Source organism: Leucoraja erinacea, chromosome 36 (genome assembly GCF_028641065.1).
Source record: "Leucoraja erinacea ecotype New England chromosome 36, Leri_hhj_1, whole genome shotgun sequence".
NCBI classification, from domain to species: Eukaryota; Metazoa; Chordata; class Chondrichthyes; order Rajiformes; family Rajidae; genus Leucoraja; species Leucoraja erinaceus.
Genome location: NC_073412.1, coordinates 5,346,333 through 5,365,668, shown reverse-complemented (window position 1 = coordinate 5,365,668; position 19,336 = coordinate 5,346,333). Strand labels below are relative to the sequence as shown.

Genomic DNA, 19,336 nt, shown 5'->3' with positions numbered 1-19,336 from the left:
CCTGTGTCCATCGATTCTTCCTGTGAGGGCAGGACTTTGAATGAACCCCCCCCCCCCCCCCTCCCCCCCCCCCCCCCCCCCCTTCTTGCTATTCCATGGCATGAATCCAATTAAGCTCAACTTCTCCTTTCAATTCTTCACATTGTGGGGGGGGGGGGGGAAATAGTTCATAGTCCATTGAGTCTACTCTGCCATTAAAACATCGCTGATCTACCTTTCCCTCTCCAGCCTTCTCCCCATAGTCCCTGACATCCGTACAAATCAAGAATCTATCTATCTCTGCCTTAAAAATATCCATTTACGACCTCCACAACATTCTGTGGCAAATAATCCCACAGATTCACCACCCTCTGACGAAAGAAATTCTGCCTCATCTCCTTCCTAAAGGAACATTGTTTTAATTCTGAGGTTATGACCTCTGGTCCGGGACTCTCCCACTAGTGGAAACATCCACTCTCCACATTCACCCTCTCCAGGACGTTCACCATTCCTCATGGGAGGGCTGGACTTTGAATGGTCCCCCCTCTTGCTTTTCCATGGAATTAATCCAGTCAAGCTCAACCTGTTCTTTTAATTCTTCACATCGGGGGGAAAAAAGTCATAGGAGCATAAGTCGGCCATTCGGCCCATCACACCATTACTAATCAAGAAGATGGGTGATGTTTTGAGTCTGGGCCGCCCTTCTGGTTGATTTCAGAGGTGGAGTGAAAGACAGGTAGCTTGGTAGAGAGATGGATTAACTTGGGCTGCGATGTTCTCATTGTTGAATCCCATTAGCCAGCTCTTGGCTGCATGGAAAAAATGACCAGAACATCAACAAGAACGCACGTTTGGGACAGAATGAGAGGAGCAAATAAAGAACCACCAAGATTGCTTAAATCAGTCAAAACGCTTGCGATTTTGTTTTATTAGTTAAAAGAGATTTAATAATGTTCTCCACAATTTCTCGTTGCGATATAAATCTTTTTGTTTAAACAGAATTCAGACGTTATAAATGAAGCATTTCAAAGTTACGAACGCAAGGTTGTATGTACTGCATATAGTTCACATGCAGGGTGCAAACACCAGATCATTCTGTTCCCCAGAGTTAAAGCCTTAAATCTCTTGTAGAGTTGGCGTCTGAAATCACCTGTGGGACAATGCAGCAGATCAGTACAGGGGAGTCTTGCTGGCAATTGGCAATAGTCCATGTATTTGGCCCCCATCTCTCCACCAAGCGCCCTTCCCCCCCCCCCCCCCCCCCCCCCCCCCCCCCCCCCCCATTTTTAAATGCACCTCACTATTTTTGTCCACATTTTTGGGTCTGATGTTGCTTGAGACAGTTCATAATTCAAGTGGTCTTTGTGTTTCAGTCCATTAAATTAGGCATCATTTAAAAGGGTGCAATATTGTTCCTTCCTGACAGCTATAGATTTATTGAATAGACCAATTAGTTATTTTTAATCATGATCTTTAGCATCTATAGGGTCCTTCATTTCCTGACAGTTCTGTTCTGGGTTATAGAGGCATGTGGCACCAAAATGGTCCCTTCGTCCCAATAGGTCCATGCTGACCAAGATGCCCCATCTAGACTAGTCCCATTCACCTGCCACTGGCCCATATCCCTAAAAATGTTTCATCTTCTTCTACCTGTCCAATGTCTTTGGGATATTGTCATTGCACCTGCTTCAACTACCTCCTCCAACAGCTTATTCCATATACAATAGATAATAGGAGCAGGAGTAGGCCATTTGGCCCTTCTAGCCAGCACCGCCATTCAATGTGATCATGGCTGATCATCCCCAATCAGTACCCCGTTCCAGCCTTCTCCCCATATCCCCTGACAGTGCTATTTTTAAGAGCCCTATCCAGCTCTCTCTTGAAAGCATCCAGAGAACCTGCCTCCAGAGAATTCCACAGATTCACCACTCTCTGTGAGAAAAAGTGTTTCCTTGTCTCTGTTCTAAATGGCTTATTCCTTCTTAAACTGTGTGTGGCCCCAGGTTCTGGACACCACCAACATCGGGAACATGTTTCCTGCCTCTAGTGTGTCCAACTTTACAATCTTATATGTTTCAAATATGTTCTATATCCAGCATCCTGTGTTGGACAAGATTGCATCTTGGGTTCCTATTTAAATCATTCGCCTCTCACCTTAAACCTACGCCCTTTGGTTCTTGATTGACCTGCGCTGGGGAAAAAAAGACTGTTTATGCACCCTATCTATTCCCCTCATGATATTATACACTTCTGTAATATCACCCCTCAGCCTTTTGTGCTCCAAGGAAAATGTCCTAGCCTGCCAAGCCTCTCCCGATAGTTCAGGCCCTGGAATCTTGGTAACATCCTCAAATCTTCTTCCCAGCACAATGGCATCTTTCCTATCATAGTGAGCAAAGGTGAATACACTACTCCAACTGTAGCCGTGAACATCCTATACAACTGTAACATAATGCCCCAACCCCAATTTACAAATAGTATCTTAGTGAAATAAGACCATTGGCACAACTGAAGTCAACTGTATGGAAATCAAGGAGTTGGAATGAGGAACTGCCGATGCTGGGAAATCTCAGCAGATTGGGCAGCATGTTTGGAGAACGTGGATAGGTGACGTTTCAGGTCGGGATCCTTCAGTTTGAAGATGGGCCCTGACCCAGAAACGTTACCTATCCATGTTCTCCATGGCCACAGCCTGACCTGCTGAGTTATGCCCCTGTCTGTCCCACTTAGGAAACCTGAACGGAAACCTCTGGAGACTTTGCGCCCCACCCAAGCTTTCCGTGCGGTTCCCGGAGGTTGCAGGTGGTTGCTGGAGGTTGCAGGTAGTGGAAGCAGGTAGGGAGACTGACAAAAACCTCCGGGAACCGCACGGAAACCTTGGCAAAGTCTCCAGAGGTTTCTGTTCAGGTTTCCTAAGTGGGACAGGGGCATTACTACAGCACGTTGGGGTTTTTTTTTTTTTTGCATGGAAATGAAGATGGTCTCCATTTGCCATGCTGTATAACGCAAAGACCAACATTGTACCTTGAATCTTGTTCCGCTTGTTAGTCAATTGTCTAACTACTCCCCAAAAGGGCAGGCAGGTTTTAAATGATAGTCATGGACATTATTACTAAAATATATATTTCAAATCCATGCTCATTTAATTGAATTTAAATTCCCCAGCTGTGTGGTAGAAGTCCAAGAATTTCTGCAACATGAGTCTGGGTTAAGAAACGAGAAAGTTGACCACTCCTAGACCTTAACCCATGGTTGCATGATGTCTACAACCCCATCATCAGACAGAGCAGTACATGGGGGAAAGACCAGGGAGGTCTTAGTTAAACATATTTTTGTGGGGAGCATTTTTTATTCTTTCTCGTTACTAGTTCATGACTAAATACCCAAATGGTAAATATTTGACAGCCGATGGGCCAACTGGAGGCAGGTGCATGACGCACCCCTATCCACCTGGTTGAAGAAAACTCTCCAAGGCAAAACTGGATTGTGTGTAAAACCATTAACACCAACACATTCTCTCTCACCTACTGAACACATCTTGGCATTGCTGTGAACAGTGGATTTAAAGCATTTCAGTGGCCAGTAGCCATCGGGCAACTAACACTGTGATGCATATAAAGTAACACAAATGTTCCAAACTGCCTGGCAGCCAATAACATAAAGTTCCCTTGCGGTCACCAGCTGTCATATCCTCCCACCATCGATTGCTCCACAATTGTGTTTGAAGTTTGAGAATGATTTATCTTACCGTTACGCTGTGTGTGCAATCAACACCTTAAACAGATGCAATTAGTTTCTCCTCCCACCCCCGCCCCCCCTTCTCAATACCCAATATCTTGACCATTCTATGGATGATTGAAAAGCATTCTGGCAATGCCCAAAATATCCCTTTGCCAAAATCTCTCCTTCCCTCCACCATTCCTTTGTTCCCTTCACTGTCAAATCCCTCTGCGGCCAATTGTGAATCCTTGGGTTTAGAGAGTTGGGATCTGGTTTGGGATCAGCATGTGCGACACCTGTACGGGCTATTTCTCCCTCAGAGGTTTTCTGGACGAACCCCTTTTGAAGTGGCAGAGAAGAGGCCTAACAAGTCAAGTGCTTGTCATTGTGTCACCATCAGGAGATGTGAGCTTGGACAGGCACATGGATGTAGTGGGACTTGTTTCACTTTAGATACATTCATTGATGTGGGAGGTCATTAGAAAAAAAATTCTCTTTCGCTCACTGCTGCTGAAGGCATCCCAGCAAGCTCTTCCACCGACATCCAGGACTGATATCACAACTAAAAAAAAATGTACGTACAAAAAAAAAAAAGATTTGTGGGTTCATCGTAACGTTTTGCACCTACTCGGTATTTGAGCAAGCGCTGATGGCAAGACGATTCCTCCACATCCAGGCTTTCCCTGGCCTTCCACTTTCCTGGGGTCACTGAGTGAGGAGATAGTTCCCCGTTGCTGATCCTTGGCTTTTGACAAGAGTAGGTCCAGAGAAACAAGAGCCTTGCTCTGTGAGCAGGGCGGGCACTACGACTCGGGTAGTCTGTTTGCCGTTGGTTCTAGGGACTCGAGGAGCCTGTACTTCTCATCCAGCGCAAGGTCATTGCCTTCGATCCGGATGACTGGCTTTGTTGGGTAGACGTGGAGGAGATCTTGGTTTTTCTTGTTGCACAGGTTGATCCTGTGTCCCAGCTCTGGGCTGGCGTTGAGGGACCCGGGTAGACTGGGGGGCTTGAGATTGACTGGGTCCAGTCCTTTCTGAGTGAGGCAGGCATCCTCCGACAAGGTGGAGAGTAGTTGCCGCACGGTGCTGTCGGCCTCCGTGTTGTTCTGGTGATGAACCTCGGGCCTCTCCAGCACGTAACTCTCGGAGGAGGAGATCTCCCGGGTGGTGCTGCAGTCCGTGGATGAGCCGAGGGTCGGGCTGCTGATGCTCTGGGCTTGGGTGGTGCTGCTGTCTATGGACCTGGAGGCACTGCCCGAGGCATTGCTCAGTGAGCTGCTCACACACTCCATCTGAGCTGCCATCTCCACGCTCAGCAGGTCCGAAGAGGCGTTGGGAAGCGAGCTGGGAAGGTGGACATCGATGGCAGCCGTGGTGATGACATGGGGCCCGCCTTCTGGACCTCCCGCCTCTGCGGAGAATTAAACAGCGTCACCATCACAACATTACATCTCCAAGGCCTCAATTTCAGGCAGCAAGTTAGTCACAGCTTAAGGATAAGGGGAAAATCCTTTAAAACTGAGATGAGGAGAACTTTTTTCACACACAGAGAGTGGTGAATCTCTGGAACTCTGCCACAGAGGGTAGTTGAGGCCAGTTCATTGGCTATATTTAAGAGGGAGTTAGATGTGGCCCTTGTGGCTAAGGGGATCAGAGGGTATGGAGAGAAGGCAGGTACGGGATACTGAGTTGGATGATCAGCCATGATCATATTGAATGGCGGTGCAGGCTCGAAGGGCCGAATGGCCTACTCCTGCACCTAATTTCTATGTTTCTATGTTAAATGACATGACTGATGGACCAGAGATTTGGACCTCTCATCCAGTGAGTGACACAGGAAACTTGGATCTAACACAGCAAATGAAATATGAATTAATAAGATTATTTTTTTTCGCCTTGTGGAGGAGTCACTGTGGTGGATGTTTACGTTAAAATTTATTTTGTGTTTTCTGTTGCTTTTTATTGGTAGGACTGTACGGCAAATCAAATTCCATGTATGTTGCAAAACATACTTGGCTAATAAAGTATAATTATGATGATTATGGATTAATAACTGGCTCCATAGCTCAGTGGTTAGAGCACTGGCCTTGTAAACCAGCAGTTGAGAGTTCAATCCTTGCTGGGGGCCCCCCCTGTGTTATTGGGCAGGGAATGGAGGGGATTGGATCATGTGTGCAGGCAGAAGGGCCTGTTCACGTGCTGCACTGATCTGTGGTCTATCTATTCCTGTAACTCGCTGCTTGGAAATGCAGTAACCATTTGCAGGACAGGTGATGTTGGGTGCTGGTTGAAAGATGAATGGTGGGTCTGGTTTTTGTAGGAAGTTCCCTACAAGAGGACCAGGAATGTTTGGGAATGGTCCGTCTGGAAAACGCCACTGGCTGCAAAAAGTCCTGACAACTTTTAAGGGCTTGGGCACGCTAGAGGCAGGAAACATGTTCCCGATGTAGGGGGAGTCCAGAATCAGGGGCCACACACAGTTTAAGAATAAGGAGTAAGCCATTTAGAACGGAGATGAGGAAACACTTTTTCTCACAGAGAGTGGTGGGTCTGTGGAGTTCTCTGCCTCAGAGGGCGGTGGAGGCCGGTTCTCTGGATGCTTTCAAGAGAGAGCTAGATAGGGTTCTTAAAAATAGCGGAGTTAGGGGATATGGGGAGAAGGCAGGAATGGGGTACTGATTGTGGATGATCAGCCACGATCACATTGAATGGCGGTGCTGCCTCGAAGGGCCGAATGGCCTACTCCTGCACTATTGTCTATTGTCTACTGTAATATACCAGGAGAATGCCCCTGAATCCCTTCAGAAAGCTTCCCATGGGTTGTTCCCATGTGCCTGAGGGGCTGGGCCGAACTTCTCAAAGATAGAACAACCTCCAGTTTAATTGGACTTAAATGTATCTTAGGTTATAAGTTCATAAGTTCATTAGTCATAGAAGCAGAATTAGGTCGTGTGGCCCATCGTTACACGAATAGGACAGGTTTGGAGGGATATGGACCAAATGTGGGCAGGTGGGGCTAATGTTGGCTGGGACATGTTGGCAAGTTAGGCCAAAGGGCCTGTTTCCACCCTGTATGACTAAGTCTACTATACCATTCAATCAAGACTAAGCTATCTCTCCCTCCTAACCCCATTCTCCTGCCTTCTCCCCTTAACTCCAGACACCTGTACTAATCAAGAATGTATCTACCTCTGCCTTGAAAATATCCGTTGAATTGGCCTCCACAGCCTTCTGTGGCAATGAATTCCACAGATTCACCACCCTCTGACAAAAGAAGTGAAGTTTGAGAAAGAACTGCAGATGCTGGAAAAATCGAAGGCAGACAAAAATACTGGAGAAACTCAGCGGGTGAGGCAACATCGATGGAGCAAAGGAATAGGTGACGTTTCGGGTCGAGACCCTTAGACATAGACAATAGGTACAGGAGTAGGCCATTCGGCCCTTCGAGCCTGCACCGCCATTCAATATGATCATGGCTGATCATCCAATTCAGTATCCTGTACCTGCCTTCTCTCCATACCCCCTGATCAACTTTAGCCACAAGGGCCACTTCTAACTCCCTCTTAAATATAGCCAATGAACTGTGGCCTCAACTACCTTCTGTGGCAGAGAATTCCACAGATTCACCACTCTCTGTGTGAAAAATGTTTTCCTCATCTCGGTCCTAAAAGATTTCCTCCATATCCTTAAACTGTGTGACCCCTTGTTCTGGACTTCCCCAACATCGGGAACAATCTTCCTGCATCTAGCCTGTCCAACCCCTTCTTCAGACTGGACCCGAAACGTCACCTATTCCTTCGCTCCATAGATGCTGCCTCACCCGCTGTGTTTCTCCAGCATTTTTATCAACCTGCCTCACCACCACTTCTGGTAGTGTAGTCCAGGCACCCACCACTCTCTGACACATACTAGAAGAGGTGACACCCAAGAATGGCTGACTCCAATATTTCTATATCCAGGTTTTTGAAGCCACAGGGTTGAATCTTGTGAGCCAAAGTGTTATCAGTGACGCAAGTCATACAGGGGAGATTAAGTTTGATAAATAACCTGAAGATTGCAGTAGAATAATGATGCTGGGAGTAACATGGGAGAATAAAACACAGTAATCTAATCAAACAACTCAAATTGATTTATATATAGAATAATAGTTAGTAGACGTGATTACATCGCAATAATCCAATTAAGGTATTGTGAATCTGTGAGCATTAAATCAATAATGGTCATTTGGAACCAAGAGATTAGATTACAATGTTGAAATTAGCCACCTCTGCTAATGTTCACTTCCTGGAGTTAGTGGTTGTTTGGGATTAACTGGCCAATAAAAATGAAATTGAATGAACATCAGTTTCGGGTTGCAATGGGTGTTTGAGTTGGGTTTACAGAGACGGGCCTCTCTGCCCACTGAGTCCACGCCGACCAGCGATCACCCCGGCTCCATGTTACCCCACGTTTGCAGTCTCCCCGTTGAAAACCCACATGATCGCAGGGAAAACATGCAAACTCCACACCGACAGCACCGGAGGCCAGGATCGAACCTGGCTCTTTGTTCCTGTAAGACATCAGCTCTGCCACGTGCCCCAAATTAGCGGCGAGGGTTGTGTGGACTCAGGCGCTGCTGCTGCTGCTGTTGCTGCTGCATGGGCTGCACTACGTTGGGACGGGTGAGGCGGGGTCCGACACGACAGCCCCCTCGACCCGAGTAGTAGCGGTCAAATACGGGACAAGGGCGGTCACTGTACGGGACAAACCAATATACGGGATGTCCCGGCTAATACGGGACAGTTGGCGACCCCTGGGTGGGCTGGTGTTGGTCAGGGTGGGGGTGGGGGGGCGACAGTGCACTCACCGCTGCTCGGCTCGCTGTAGTACTGGCTGATGTAATTGTTCATGTCGTCCCTTGTGGCCGCTTCTGGAAAATAAGATGTGACAAGTGAAACACTCGGAGCGGTTCTCACTTTAACGGGGACTGGGAATCATCAGCGTGGTGACTTATGCTGGTAAACAGTCCTTTCACCTCCTGCCACTCGCTATCAGGATCATTCAATGCCAACCTCATCTGCTCTATAACTCAGCCACACACAAACTCCCCTGTATTCACCTTGCCTTGCCCTCGGGTTCCATTCCTAAGCCACCACTCTATTTGCTAAGTCTGAAGAAGGGTTTCGGCCCGAAACGTTGCCTATTTCCTTCGCTCCATAGATGCTGCTGCACCCGCTGAGTTTCTCCAGCTTTTTTGTGTAACCTTCGATTCTCCAGCATCTGCAGTTCCCTCTTAAACACTCTATTTGCTACATTTTTAAGGGCACATCACTGGCAGTAAACGTCTTATAATGCGCTGGGGATCCATAGTTTCCTTCCAACTCCAGAAGCCGTCTAAAGATTACAACCTAACCTTTAGTGAGACGCCCAAAATGTGTAGGAAGGAACTGCAGATGCTGGTTTGAATCGAAGATAGACACAACATGCGGGGGTAACTCAGTGGAACAGGCAGCATCTCTGGAGAGAAGGAATTGGTCTGAAGAAGGGTCTCGACCCGAAACGTCACCCCTTCCATCTCCCCAGAGATGCTGCCAGTCTCGCTGAGACACTCCAGCAATTAATGCCTGCCTTAGAGGCACACCCTGACATAATAAAAGGACGTACCTTTAGAATGGAGGCGAGGAGGAATTTCTTTAGCGATGGTGAATCTGTGGAATTCATTGCCACAGACGGCTGTGGAGGGCAAATCATTGGGTATTTTTATTGGGTAGCCCTGGTGAGACCGCACCTGGAGTATTGTGTGCAATTTTGGTCTCCTAATTTGAAGAAGGACGTTAATGCTATTGAGGGAGTGCAGCGTAGGTTCAACAGGTTAATTCCCGGGATGCCAGGACTGATGTATGATGAAAGAATGGGTCGACTATACTTGTATTCGCTGGAATTTAGAAGGATGAGAGGGATTTGTACAGAAACATATACAATTCTTAGAGGATTGGACAGGCTAGATGCAAGAAAAATATCCCTGAAGTTGGGGGAGTCCAGAACCAGGGGCCACAGTTTAAGAATAAGGGGTAGGCTTTTAGGGCAGAGATGAGGAAAAGCTTTTCCAACCCAGAGAGTTGTGAATCTGTGGAATTCTCTGCCACAGAAGGCAGTGGAGGCCAATTCACTGGATGTTTTCAAGAGTTGGATTTAGCCCTTGGGGCTGAGGGAATGAAGGATGGGGGGAAAGCAGGAACGGGGTACTGATTTTGGATGATCATCCATGATCATATTGATTGGCGATGCTGGCTCAAAGGGCCAAATGGCCTTTCCCTGCACCAATTTTCTGTTTCTACGTGAGGCATAGATAGCGCAGGCAGTCAGAACCGTTTTCCCTGGGTAGAAAAATCCAACATTAGAGGGCACAGCTATGAGGTGAGAGGGGGAACGTTGAATGGCGATGTGCAAGAAAAATGTTTTAATACATAGACCAGTGTGGCCCTGTAATGCATTGGCAGGGATGGGGTGGGAGTTAGATATAATAGTGCACATGGAGGTGCAAGGAATAGAGGGATATGGATCCTGTTCAGGCTGATGTGATCAGTTTAACTTGATATCATGTGGTGGTGGGGTGGGGCAAACGTTGTGGGCAGCACGGTGGAGCAGCGGCCTTACAGGGTCAGAGACCCCGGGTTCGATCCTAACTACGGGCGCCTGCCTGCACTGTACGGAGCTCATTCCACACCGCCATTTTCTCTGCGTAAAGAAGCCCCCGTGGGTTTTCCCTAATCTTTCTGTCCCCACCATTCTCCAAAGTCATGTCCTCTGTTGGTGAGGTGCAAGGAATAGAGGGATCTGTGTCCTGTTCAGGCTGTGTGTCAGTGTCTGTCTGTGATGTCATGTGTGGGTGTGGGGGGGGGCTGTCGTTGTGGGCAGCACGTGGTGTGTGTGTGGCTTACAGGGTGTGTGGCGGTTCGATGTGTACGTGCGTGCCTATGTGTGTGTTTGTGCATTCTGTCTGCCTGTGTGCGTGTGGTGTTCTGTCCGAGATCTGTGTGCGTGTGTGTGTCTGTGTGCGTGTGTGTGTCTGTCTGTGTGTGTCTCTCTGTGTCTGTGTCTGTCTGTCTGTCTGTCTGTCTGTGTGTGTGTGTGTGTGTGTGTGTGTGTGTCTGTGTGTGTGTGTGTGTGTGTGTGTGTGTGTGTGTGTCTGTCTGTGTGCGTGTGTGTGTCTGTGTGTCTGTGTGTCTGTGTGTGTCTGTCTGTGTCTGTGTGTGTCTGTGTGTGTGTGTGTGTGTGTGTGTGTGTGTGTGTGTGTCTGTCTGTGTGTGTGTGTCTGTCTGTGTCTGTCTGTCTCTGTCTGTGTGCGTGTGTGTGTCTGTGTGTGTGTGTGTGTGTCTGTGCTTGTGTGTATATATATGTGTGTGTGTGTGTGTACTGTCTGTGTCTCGTGACGGGGGGGCTGAAGGGCCTGTTCCTGTGCTGGGGGGGGGGTTTGTTCTGGGGGGGGGGGGGGGGGGGGCTCAGCATTACAGCAGGCTCCCCCAGCAGTCGCTGTAACAATGTCCCCAGCACGGCCTGTGGCTGGCAGTGAGAGAGAGAGACACGCACAGATAGACGGATTCCCGGCCCACTTGCTCCTTTGTTCCAAAGCCCAAACCACTGAGCACTCTGTACCTGAAATCGCTGCACTCTAGAGATGGCAATCGAACCTGACGTGCTGTACAAAAAGAACATAATTGTCTTCCTGGGTCTCATAGACACTTAAAAGCTTTTTTTCCCGGCCTCTTGTTTCCCCTCTAAATGCCGCCAGTCAGAAACGTGTACAGCGCTGACATTACTGTTGGAAGGGGCATGCCTCGATCTAGCCGGAGGCAACTCTCAGGGACCCAGCTGAGGATATGCGAGACAGGCTGGGACGCACAAGATACTGCGTGTAAACAGATTCCGCGGCTCCCCTTATCCATCATTCATGCCGCCAAACTTCCCATGTCATCCTTGCTGGATACACCGCTAGCCTTCTCCTTGAATGGGCAATGAACGAGAGGGAGGGCCGAACACACAGAGAACAACAGCTGCTGTCCGAGTCGACCCTCTCCCCTCTCTCCCGCCCACCGGTGGCTCTTTTGAATCTTAAGTATTTGTTCGAAGGGGCCACTGTGTAAATCATTTATGCCGCGCATTCTTCGCTTGTGAATTATTCAGGCCAGCCCTATGAATTAAAAGGACGTGCGTTGATGCTGCTGCTGCTGCTGCTGCTGCTGAGATGTGAGTCCCAATGTCCCAGGTCTTTGCACTGAGCTCACAGATTCACAGTTACGCAGCGTCTGAACAGAAACAGGCCCATCGGCCCATCTCGTCCCTGCCGACCAAGCGCCCCATCTACGCTAGTCCCACTTGTCCGGAGAAATTGGAGAAACTAAAGATAAGGTAGAGAAAATTGCTGGAGAAACTCAGCGGGTGCGGCAGCATCTATGGAGCGAAGGAAATAGGCAACGTTTCGTCCCGAAACGTTGCCTATTTCCTTCGCTCCATAGATGCTGCCTCACCCGCTGAGTTTCCCCAGCATTTATCCCCAGTCTCCATATTCTCCAGAGATGCTGCCTCACCCGCTGAGGTTATGCCCCCTGTCCCACTTAGGAAACATAGAAACATAGAAATTAGGTGCAGGAGTAGGCCATTCGGCCCTTCGAGCCTGCACCGCCATTCAATATGATCATGGCTGATCATCCAACTCAGTATCCCGTACCTGCCTTCTCTCCATACCCCCTGATCCCCTTAGCCACAAGGGCCACATCTAACTACCTCTTAAATATAGACTCCCTCTTAAATATAAAAAATAATGACCCTGTCCCACTTAGGAAACCTGAACGGAAACCTTTGGAGACTTTCCCAAGGTTTCCGTGCGGTCCCCGGAGGTTGCAGGTGGTTGCCGGAGGTTGCAGGTAGTGGAAGCAGGGAGGGAGACTGACAAAAACCTCCGGGAACCTCACGGAAACCGTGGGTGGGGCGCAAAGTCTCCAGAGGTTTCCGTTCAGGTTTCCTAAGTGGGACAGGGGCATTAGTTTTTACTCCAGCACTTTGTGCATGCATGTCTTTCCACAGATAGTTGTTCCCTGTCCAAGGTCCTGAAATGAGATCTCGGCATGAATAGCATGGACAGCAGCTCTGTCCGTTCTGTGCAGGAAGGAACTGCAGATGCCGGTTTAAACCGAAGATAGACACAAAAATGCTGGGGTTAAACTCAGCGGGACAGGCAGCATTTCAGGAGGGAAGGAATGGGTGACGTTTCGGGTCGAGACCCTACTCTGACTGCGCCACTATGCCACGCCTAACCTCCATGTGTATCTTTAACAACAATTGCATACTGGTAGCTGTTCCAAATAAAATCTGCACACTCTTTGGCCTGGAGTTACACGAAGTTTCAAGAGATGTTGGTTTTGTGTGTATGCGATAAATGAACGCCACACTGATATATACTGTAACACACAACCATGTGATTCCTCAAATACTGCGATGGACTCTAATGTTCCTTCCTCAAAGTGTCTTAAGATCATGACTGATGGGAGTAGGATTAGGCCATTCGGCCCATAAAGTCTATTCCGCCATTCAATCATGGCTGATCTATCTCTCCCTCTCAACCCCCTTCTCACTCTGACACTCGCACTTATCAATGGATGGAATGGAATGGAAAGATGCCTTTGGTGTAAATATATGTGGAGGAATGGTGAATCTCTGGAACTCTCTGCCACAGAGGGTAGTTGAGGCTATATTTAAGAGGGAGTTAGATGTGGCCCTTGTGGCTAAGGGGATCGGGGGTATGGAGAGAAGGCAGGTACGGGATACTGAGTTGGATGATCAGCCATGATCATATTGAATGGCGGTGCAGGCTCGAAGGGCCGAATGGCCTACTCCTGCACCTAATTTCTATGTTTCTATGAATGAGGTCTTTCCCACTATGATAGTGGATGTGGGGAAGATGCCTCCACTAGCGGGAGAGTCCAGGCATAGGCTCAGAATTAAAGGATGTATCTCCTCTGAAGGAGATGAGGATGAATTATTTAGCCGGGGAGTGGTGAATCTGTGGACTTCATTCACCACAGACGATATGGCACATAGTACTGGGAGGGTCTAGAACCAAAGGGGACAGCTTCAGAGGGTGGTGAATCTGTGGAATTCATCGCTACAGACGATAGCAGAGGCCAAATCATGAGGTTTTTTTTGAAGCAGAGATTGATTAGTAAAGTTTTTTAAATTATAGGGAGAAGGGAAAAATAGATTAGTCATGATCGAATGGTGGGCGCAGACGTGATGGGCCGAATGGCCTAGTTCTGCTATATCTTGTGGTCTTTTAACTAGATGGGTTTAGAATCCACCTTACCCTCTGCATTTATTCAGCGTTTATTCCTCAAAGTGCAGGGAGATTCCAACCAAGTGAAGGGACCCATAATCACATTGACAGCACCGGGGGATCACAGATCATCTTCCATTGCAATTAATTGCCTGTAAACTGGGGGAATCACCTCCCCCCCCCCCCATCTCCAAGTTGAAGTGTTCATGATCTGAAAGCCCGAGGAGATGGTCAGAAGACCAGTGTGAAGAAGGATATGTCCCACCCTGACACAACATCTGCCCATTCCTCTCCCCAGATGCTGCCTGATCCAACCAGTTCCTCCAGGACTTTGTCCTTTTGCCAGTCAATATAGACAATAGACAATCAGCACCACCATTCAATGTGATCATGGCTGATCATCCCCAATCGGCACCCCGTTCCTGCCTTCTCCCCCTATCCCCTGACTCCGCTATTCTTGAAAGTATCCAGAGAACCGGCCTCCACCGCCCTCTGAGGCAGAGACTTCCACAGAATCACAACTCTCTGTGAGGAAAAAGTGTTTCCTCGTCCCCGTTCTAAATGGCTTACCCCTTATTCTTAAACTGTGTGTGACCCCTGGTTCTGGACTCCCCCAACATCGGGAACATGTTTCCTGCCTCTAGCGTGTCCAAACCCTTAACAATCCTAGGTACGCAAAAATGCTGGAGAAACTCAGCGGGTGCAGTGAGTGAAGGAAATGGGCAACGTTCGGGCCGAAACCCTTCTTCAGACCTTAACAATCTTATATGTTTCAATATGTCCTGATCTACGTCACATTTCGTGGTGACTTAGAGCTTCCCTTTGAAAACCCGACGTCAATGAATGACTTGAGTCAAGTCAAGTCAAGTTTATTTGTCACATACACATACGAGATGTGCAGTGAAATGAAAAAAGTTGCTTACTTGGCGGTGGGTGAGGGCCGATGATGTTCTCGGGCCCCTCGTCGTCGGACCCTCCCGCGGTCGATCCATCCACCACTTGAAACTTGTTGGTCTGCTTGTCCCACACGTGGTGGATCTGCATTGCTGCCTCCCTCTCGGCGGCAAGGTCCAAGTCCTGCTGGGCAAGGTGGGCCCTCAGCTGCCTGATCTCGAACTGCGGAGGAGAAAGAACGGCAAGCTTACCCATCTGTGTGACACTCATGGAGGCCACCACCAGGAAGACCCACAGTCCAGTTTAGAGATACAGCACGGAAACAGGCCCTTCGGTCCACCAAATCTGCCCCAACCAGCAATTCAGATTCAGATTCAGATTCAGATTCAGATTCAATTTTAATTGTCATTGTCAGTGTACAGTACAGAGACAACGAAATGCATTTAGCATCTCCTTTGAAGAGCGACATCCCCGCAAACTAACACTATCCTACACACACACACACACTAGGGGACAATTTGCACTTACACCAAGTATACAAACCCAATCCAATTAATTAATCTATAAATCTGTACGTCTTTGGAGTGTGGGAGGAAACTGAACATCTCGGAGAAAACCCACATGGTCATGGGGAGAACGTGCAAACTCCATACAGACAGCACCCGTAGTCGGGATCAAACCAATGTCTCTGGCGCTGTGAGGCAGCAACTCTACTGCTGCGCCAACATGCCGCCCATTAGTTGGGAAGGGACCCATCACAGGGCATTAGTCACAGTCAGGTTGGTCGAGAGGGCTAAGGGGCCGAGTTCCCATCATGTTTCGTCACTAGAGGTGTGGGTTCGAATCCCACTCCTGACGGTCAGATATTTCTCCACGATGAAAGGTTTAGCGATGGCTGGATAGAGTGGAGTGGAGTTTGTGCACGGCAAGTGTCCACAAACTAAAGAAGTGTCTCGACCCGAACCATAACCCATTCCTTCTCTCCAGAGATGCTGCCTGTCCCGCTGAGTGACTCCAGCTTTTTGTGTCTGTGGTCGGTGTAAGCCAGCATCTGCAGTTCCTTCCTGTACACCACAATCGCATAATCAGCTTGCTGGAAAATAAATTGCCTGAAGAACAAGGGTAGAGTGGGAGATCAGGAATTCTTTCGATCCTCGGAGGTGAGATCTCAGCAGGATCACCGTCTCCAATGTCACTGGTGCTGAGATGTGCGTTCGAGTTTGGTAGGGAGATGCATGTCACAGAAACATGCCCAATGGCCCCTCAATCTGCCCTGTATCTAATCTGCCTCCTGCATCTCACATCTATCCCTAATCCTGGGATGTCAGGACTGTCTTATGAAGAAAGACTGGATAGACTTGGTTTATACTCTCTAGAATTTAGGAGATTGAGAGGGGATCTTATAGAAACTTACAAAATTCTTAAGGGGTTGGACAGGCTAGATGCAGGAAGATTGCTCCCGATGTTGGGAAAGTCCAGGACAAGGGGTCACAGCTTAAGGATAAGGGGGAAATGCTTTAAAACCGAGATGAGAAGAACTTTTTTCACACAGAGAGTGGTGAATCTCTGGAACTCTCTGCCAGAGAGGGTAGTTGAGGCCAGTTCATTGGCTATATTTAAGAGGGAGTTAGATGTGGCCCTTGTGGCTAAGGGGATCAGGGGGTATGGAGAGAAGGCAGGTACGGGATACTGAGTTGGATGATCAACCATGATCATATTGAATGGCGGTGCAGGCTCGAAGGGCCGAATGGCCTACTCCTGCACCTAATTTCTATGTTTCTATGTTTAATCCCCAGGCACACACCAGAAATCTGGGCTGTTCAGAGTTGGCCAATTTACCCACTGACCAAAATGCCATTGAGCAGGAGTACATCCACACATCAACAAGAGAGGACTTCCTAACAAAGATAGTTAAGGGTTTGGACACGCTAGAGGCAGGAAACATGTTCCCCATGTTGGGGCAGTCCAGAACCAGGGGCCACACACACAGTTTAAGAATAAGGTGTAAGCCATTTAGAACGGAGACGAGGAAACGCTTTTTCTCACAGAGAGTGGTGAGTCTGTGGAATTCTCTGCCTCAGAGGCCGGTGGAGGCCGGTTCTCTGGATGCTTTCAAGAGAGAGCTAGATGGGGCTCTTAAAAATGGCGGAGTCAGGGGATATGGGGGAGAAGGCAGGAACGGGGTACTGATTGGGGATGATCAGCCATGATCACATTGAATGGCGGTGCTGGCTCGAAGGGACGAATGGCCTCTACTCCTGCACCTATTGTCTATCGTCTATTGTCAAACTCCAGTGCAGTGAACCCTTGGAATAATGGACCATGGAGGGGGGATGGGGATGGGGGGGGGGGTTTGTGTATATCTCGGGTTGAGGAGAAAACTTTGTCCAGCCAACAGCCCAGGTTCAGTCAACTCACAGTGGCAACTCACTGCCCTCTGCTGTCTGCCCGCAGTAGTGCAACCACCACAACACCAAGATTGCCCACAAGCCTCAAGCCCAATGTACTCAATGGGAGGACCTCAGCGGGTGCAGCAGCATCTATGGAGCGTCGGGGTGCCCTCTGCTCTCTGCTGATCGCCTGATGGAGGAGGTGATCTAATCACGACGGCAATGGTTAGGGTGAATGCACAGAATATTTCCCCCAGAGTAGAGGAATCAAGACCCAGAGAACATCGGCTTAAGGTGAGGGGGGCAACATTTACCACACACAGGGTGGTGGGTGTATGGTACAAGTTGCCAGAGGAGGTAGTTGGGACAGGAATTATAACACCATGTAAAAAATATTTGGACAGGTACATGCATCAGAAAGGTTGAGGGATATGTGCCAAAAGGGACTTGCGTACATGTTGGTATCTTGGTTGGCATAGACTAGAAGGGCTGAAGGGCCTGCTTCCCTGCTGTATGATTCTATGACTCTAGCAGCCCATAAAGAGGTTACACATACCAACTTAGCCATATTTCTCAGGAGCCCCACCCTATCGATATAACCTGCCATTACCTTTCCATTCACTGTATCTCTGCCACTTCTCTCAACATCTGCTATTCATTTATGATTGTCCTGGGTACCAACATACAGCGAAAACTTTACCTTGCCTTCTATCCGACTAAATCACACCACACACAAATAGACCAGGTGGAATAAAAGCGAAAGAGTGCAGAATATACAGGAAAGTGCAGATTAAAACAAGTGCAGGAGCCGCAACAAGGTAGATTGGGAGATGGCGAAGACATCGCTACATGCAAGTTTGCTCTGGCTGTGGTACATCATTCTGAACATCATTCTAGACCAGGTAGAGAGCAAAAGAGGTCAATGTTTCAACTACAAGAAAGTGCCAGTGTAGGAGCTGTAACAAGGTAAAGATGGCGGACATCACTACAAGTTTGTGGCTGTACATCATATAATGGTCATTCTAGACCAGGTAGAGCAAAAGAGGAAGAGTGCTGAATATAATGTTTCAACTACAAGAAAGTGCAGATTTTAAAAAAAAGTGCAGGAGCTGCAACAAGGTAGATTGGGAGATGGGGAAGACTTTGCTACATGCAAGTTCACTCGGGCCATGGTACATCATTCTGAAAGTCTACAGGGAAGTAGGGCAGTGTATGCTGTTGTGCGAGGTGACAATGAACAGAACAAGAGTTAGTCTTTGTTCGACTTATCCCTGTGTGTCTGTTCACATGGCTGAAGTTGGCTGCAGGCCCAGACGATGCAATCTAAGATGCGACTGCAATGAAAGCCTCTAAGTGCACTTTAATAGCAGCTCTGGGTCACTAATTGCTTTGCTACGTATTCCCAGGATCAACACCTACATCAGCGGGCCGGGACAACTCACTTAACATCTGTTTTCTGTCTCGAGCCATCTCCAGGCTCCGCTCTCCGATCTTGCCAACGCAGCCAATGCAGCAACAAGTGACTTTATTTCCTGTTTACATCTGTACAGGGATTGCCGTTGGCTAAACCACTTCCCCACGGCACTCTCCTGCAGTAACATTGGTCCCATCTTTGTGCATTTAGTGCCAGATTTGCACTTCAACCCCATTTCCTGACAAATTGTAGCCAATTGGGGAATTGGAATGGCCGCTTCCAGTTGCTATCGTTTTTAAGTTTTCGAGAAGCAGCGCGGAAAACCGGCCCTTTGGCCCAACAAGTCCGCGCCGACCAGCGATCCCCGCACTATCCTACACACACTAGGGACAATTTACATTTACACCAAGCCAATTAACCTACAAATCCTGCACGTCTTTGGAGTGCAGGAGATCTCGGAGAAAACCCACAGGGGGGAGAACGTACAAACTCCGTACAGACAGCACCCGTAGTTGGGATCGAACCTGGGACTCTGGTGCTGTGAGGCAGCGACTCTCCCGCCCGTGCTGCTATTAATCTTTGTGCCGCAATACAAATCCTAAAACTTTGATAATCTCATTTTTAAATCTA

The 19,336-nt window shown here is 48.4% G+C and overlaps 1 protein-coding gene across 1 annotated transcript in view; it reads right to left on the bottom strand.

Moving 5' to 3' along the window:
- Positions 1-2,671: 2,671 nt before the first annotated feature.
- The window catches only part of tmem266 (transmembrane protein 266), a 96,213-nt gene continuing 79,548 nt past the window's right edge, over positions 2,672-19,336 (bottom strand). The window contains exons 9-11 of the mRNA XM_055662534.1: positions 14,932-15,124; positions 8,546-8,608; positions 2,672-5,110 (exon numbers count right to left, since the gene is read on the bottom strand). Of these exons, the coding sequence (XP_055518509.1) occupies positions 4,503-5,110; positions 8,546-8,608; positions 14,932-15,124 (864 nt within the window). The 3' untranslated portion in view covers positions 2,672-4,502. The remainder of the gene's footprint in view (positions 5,111-8,545; positions 8,609-14,931; positions 15,125-19,336) is intronic.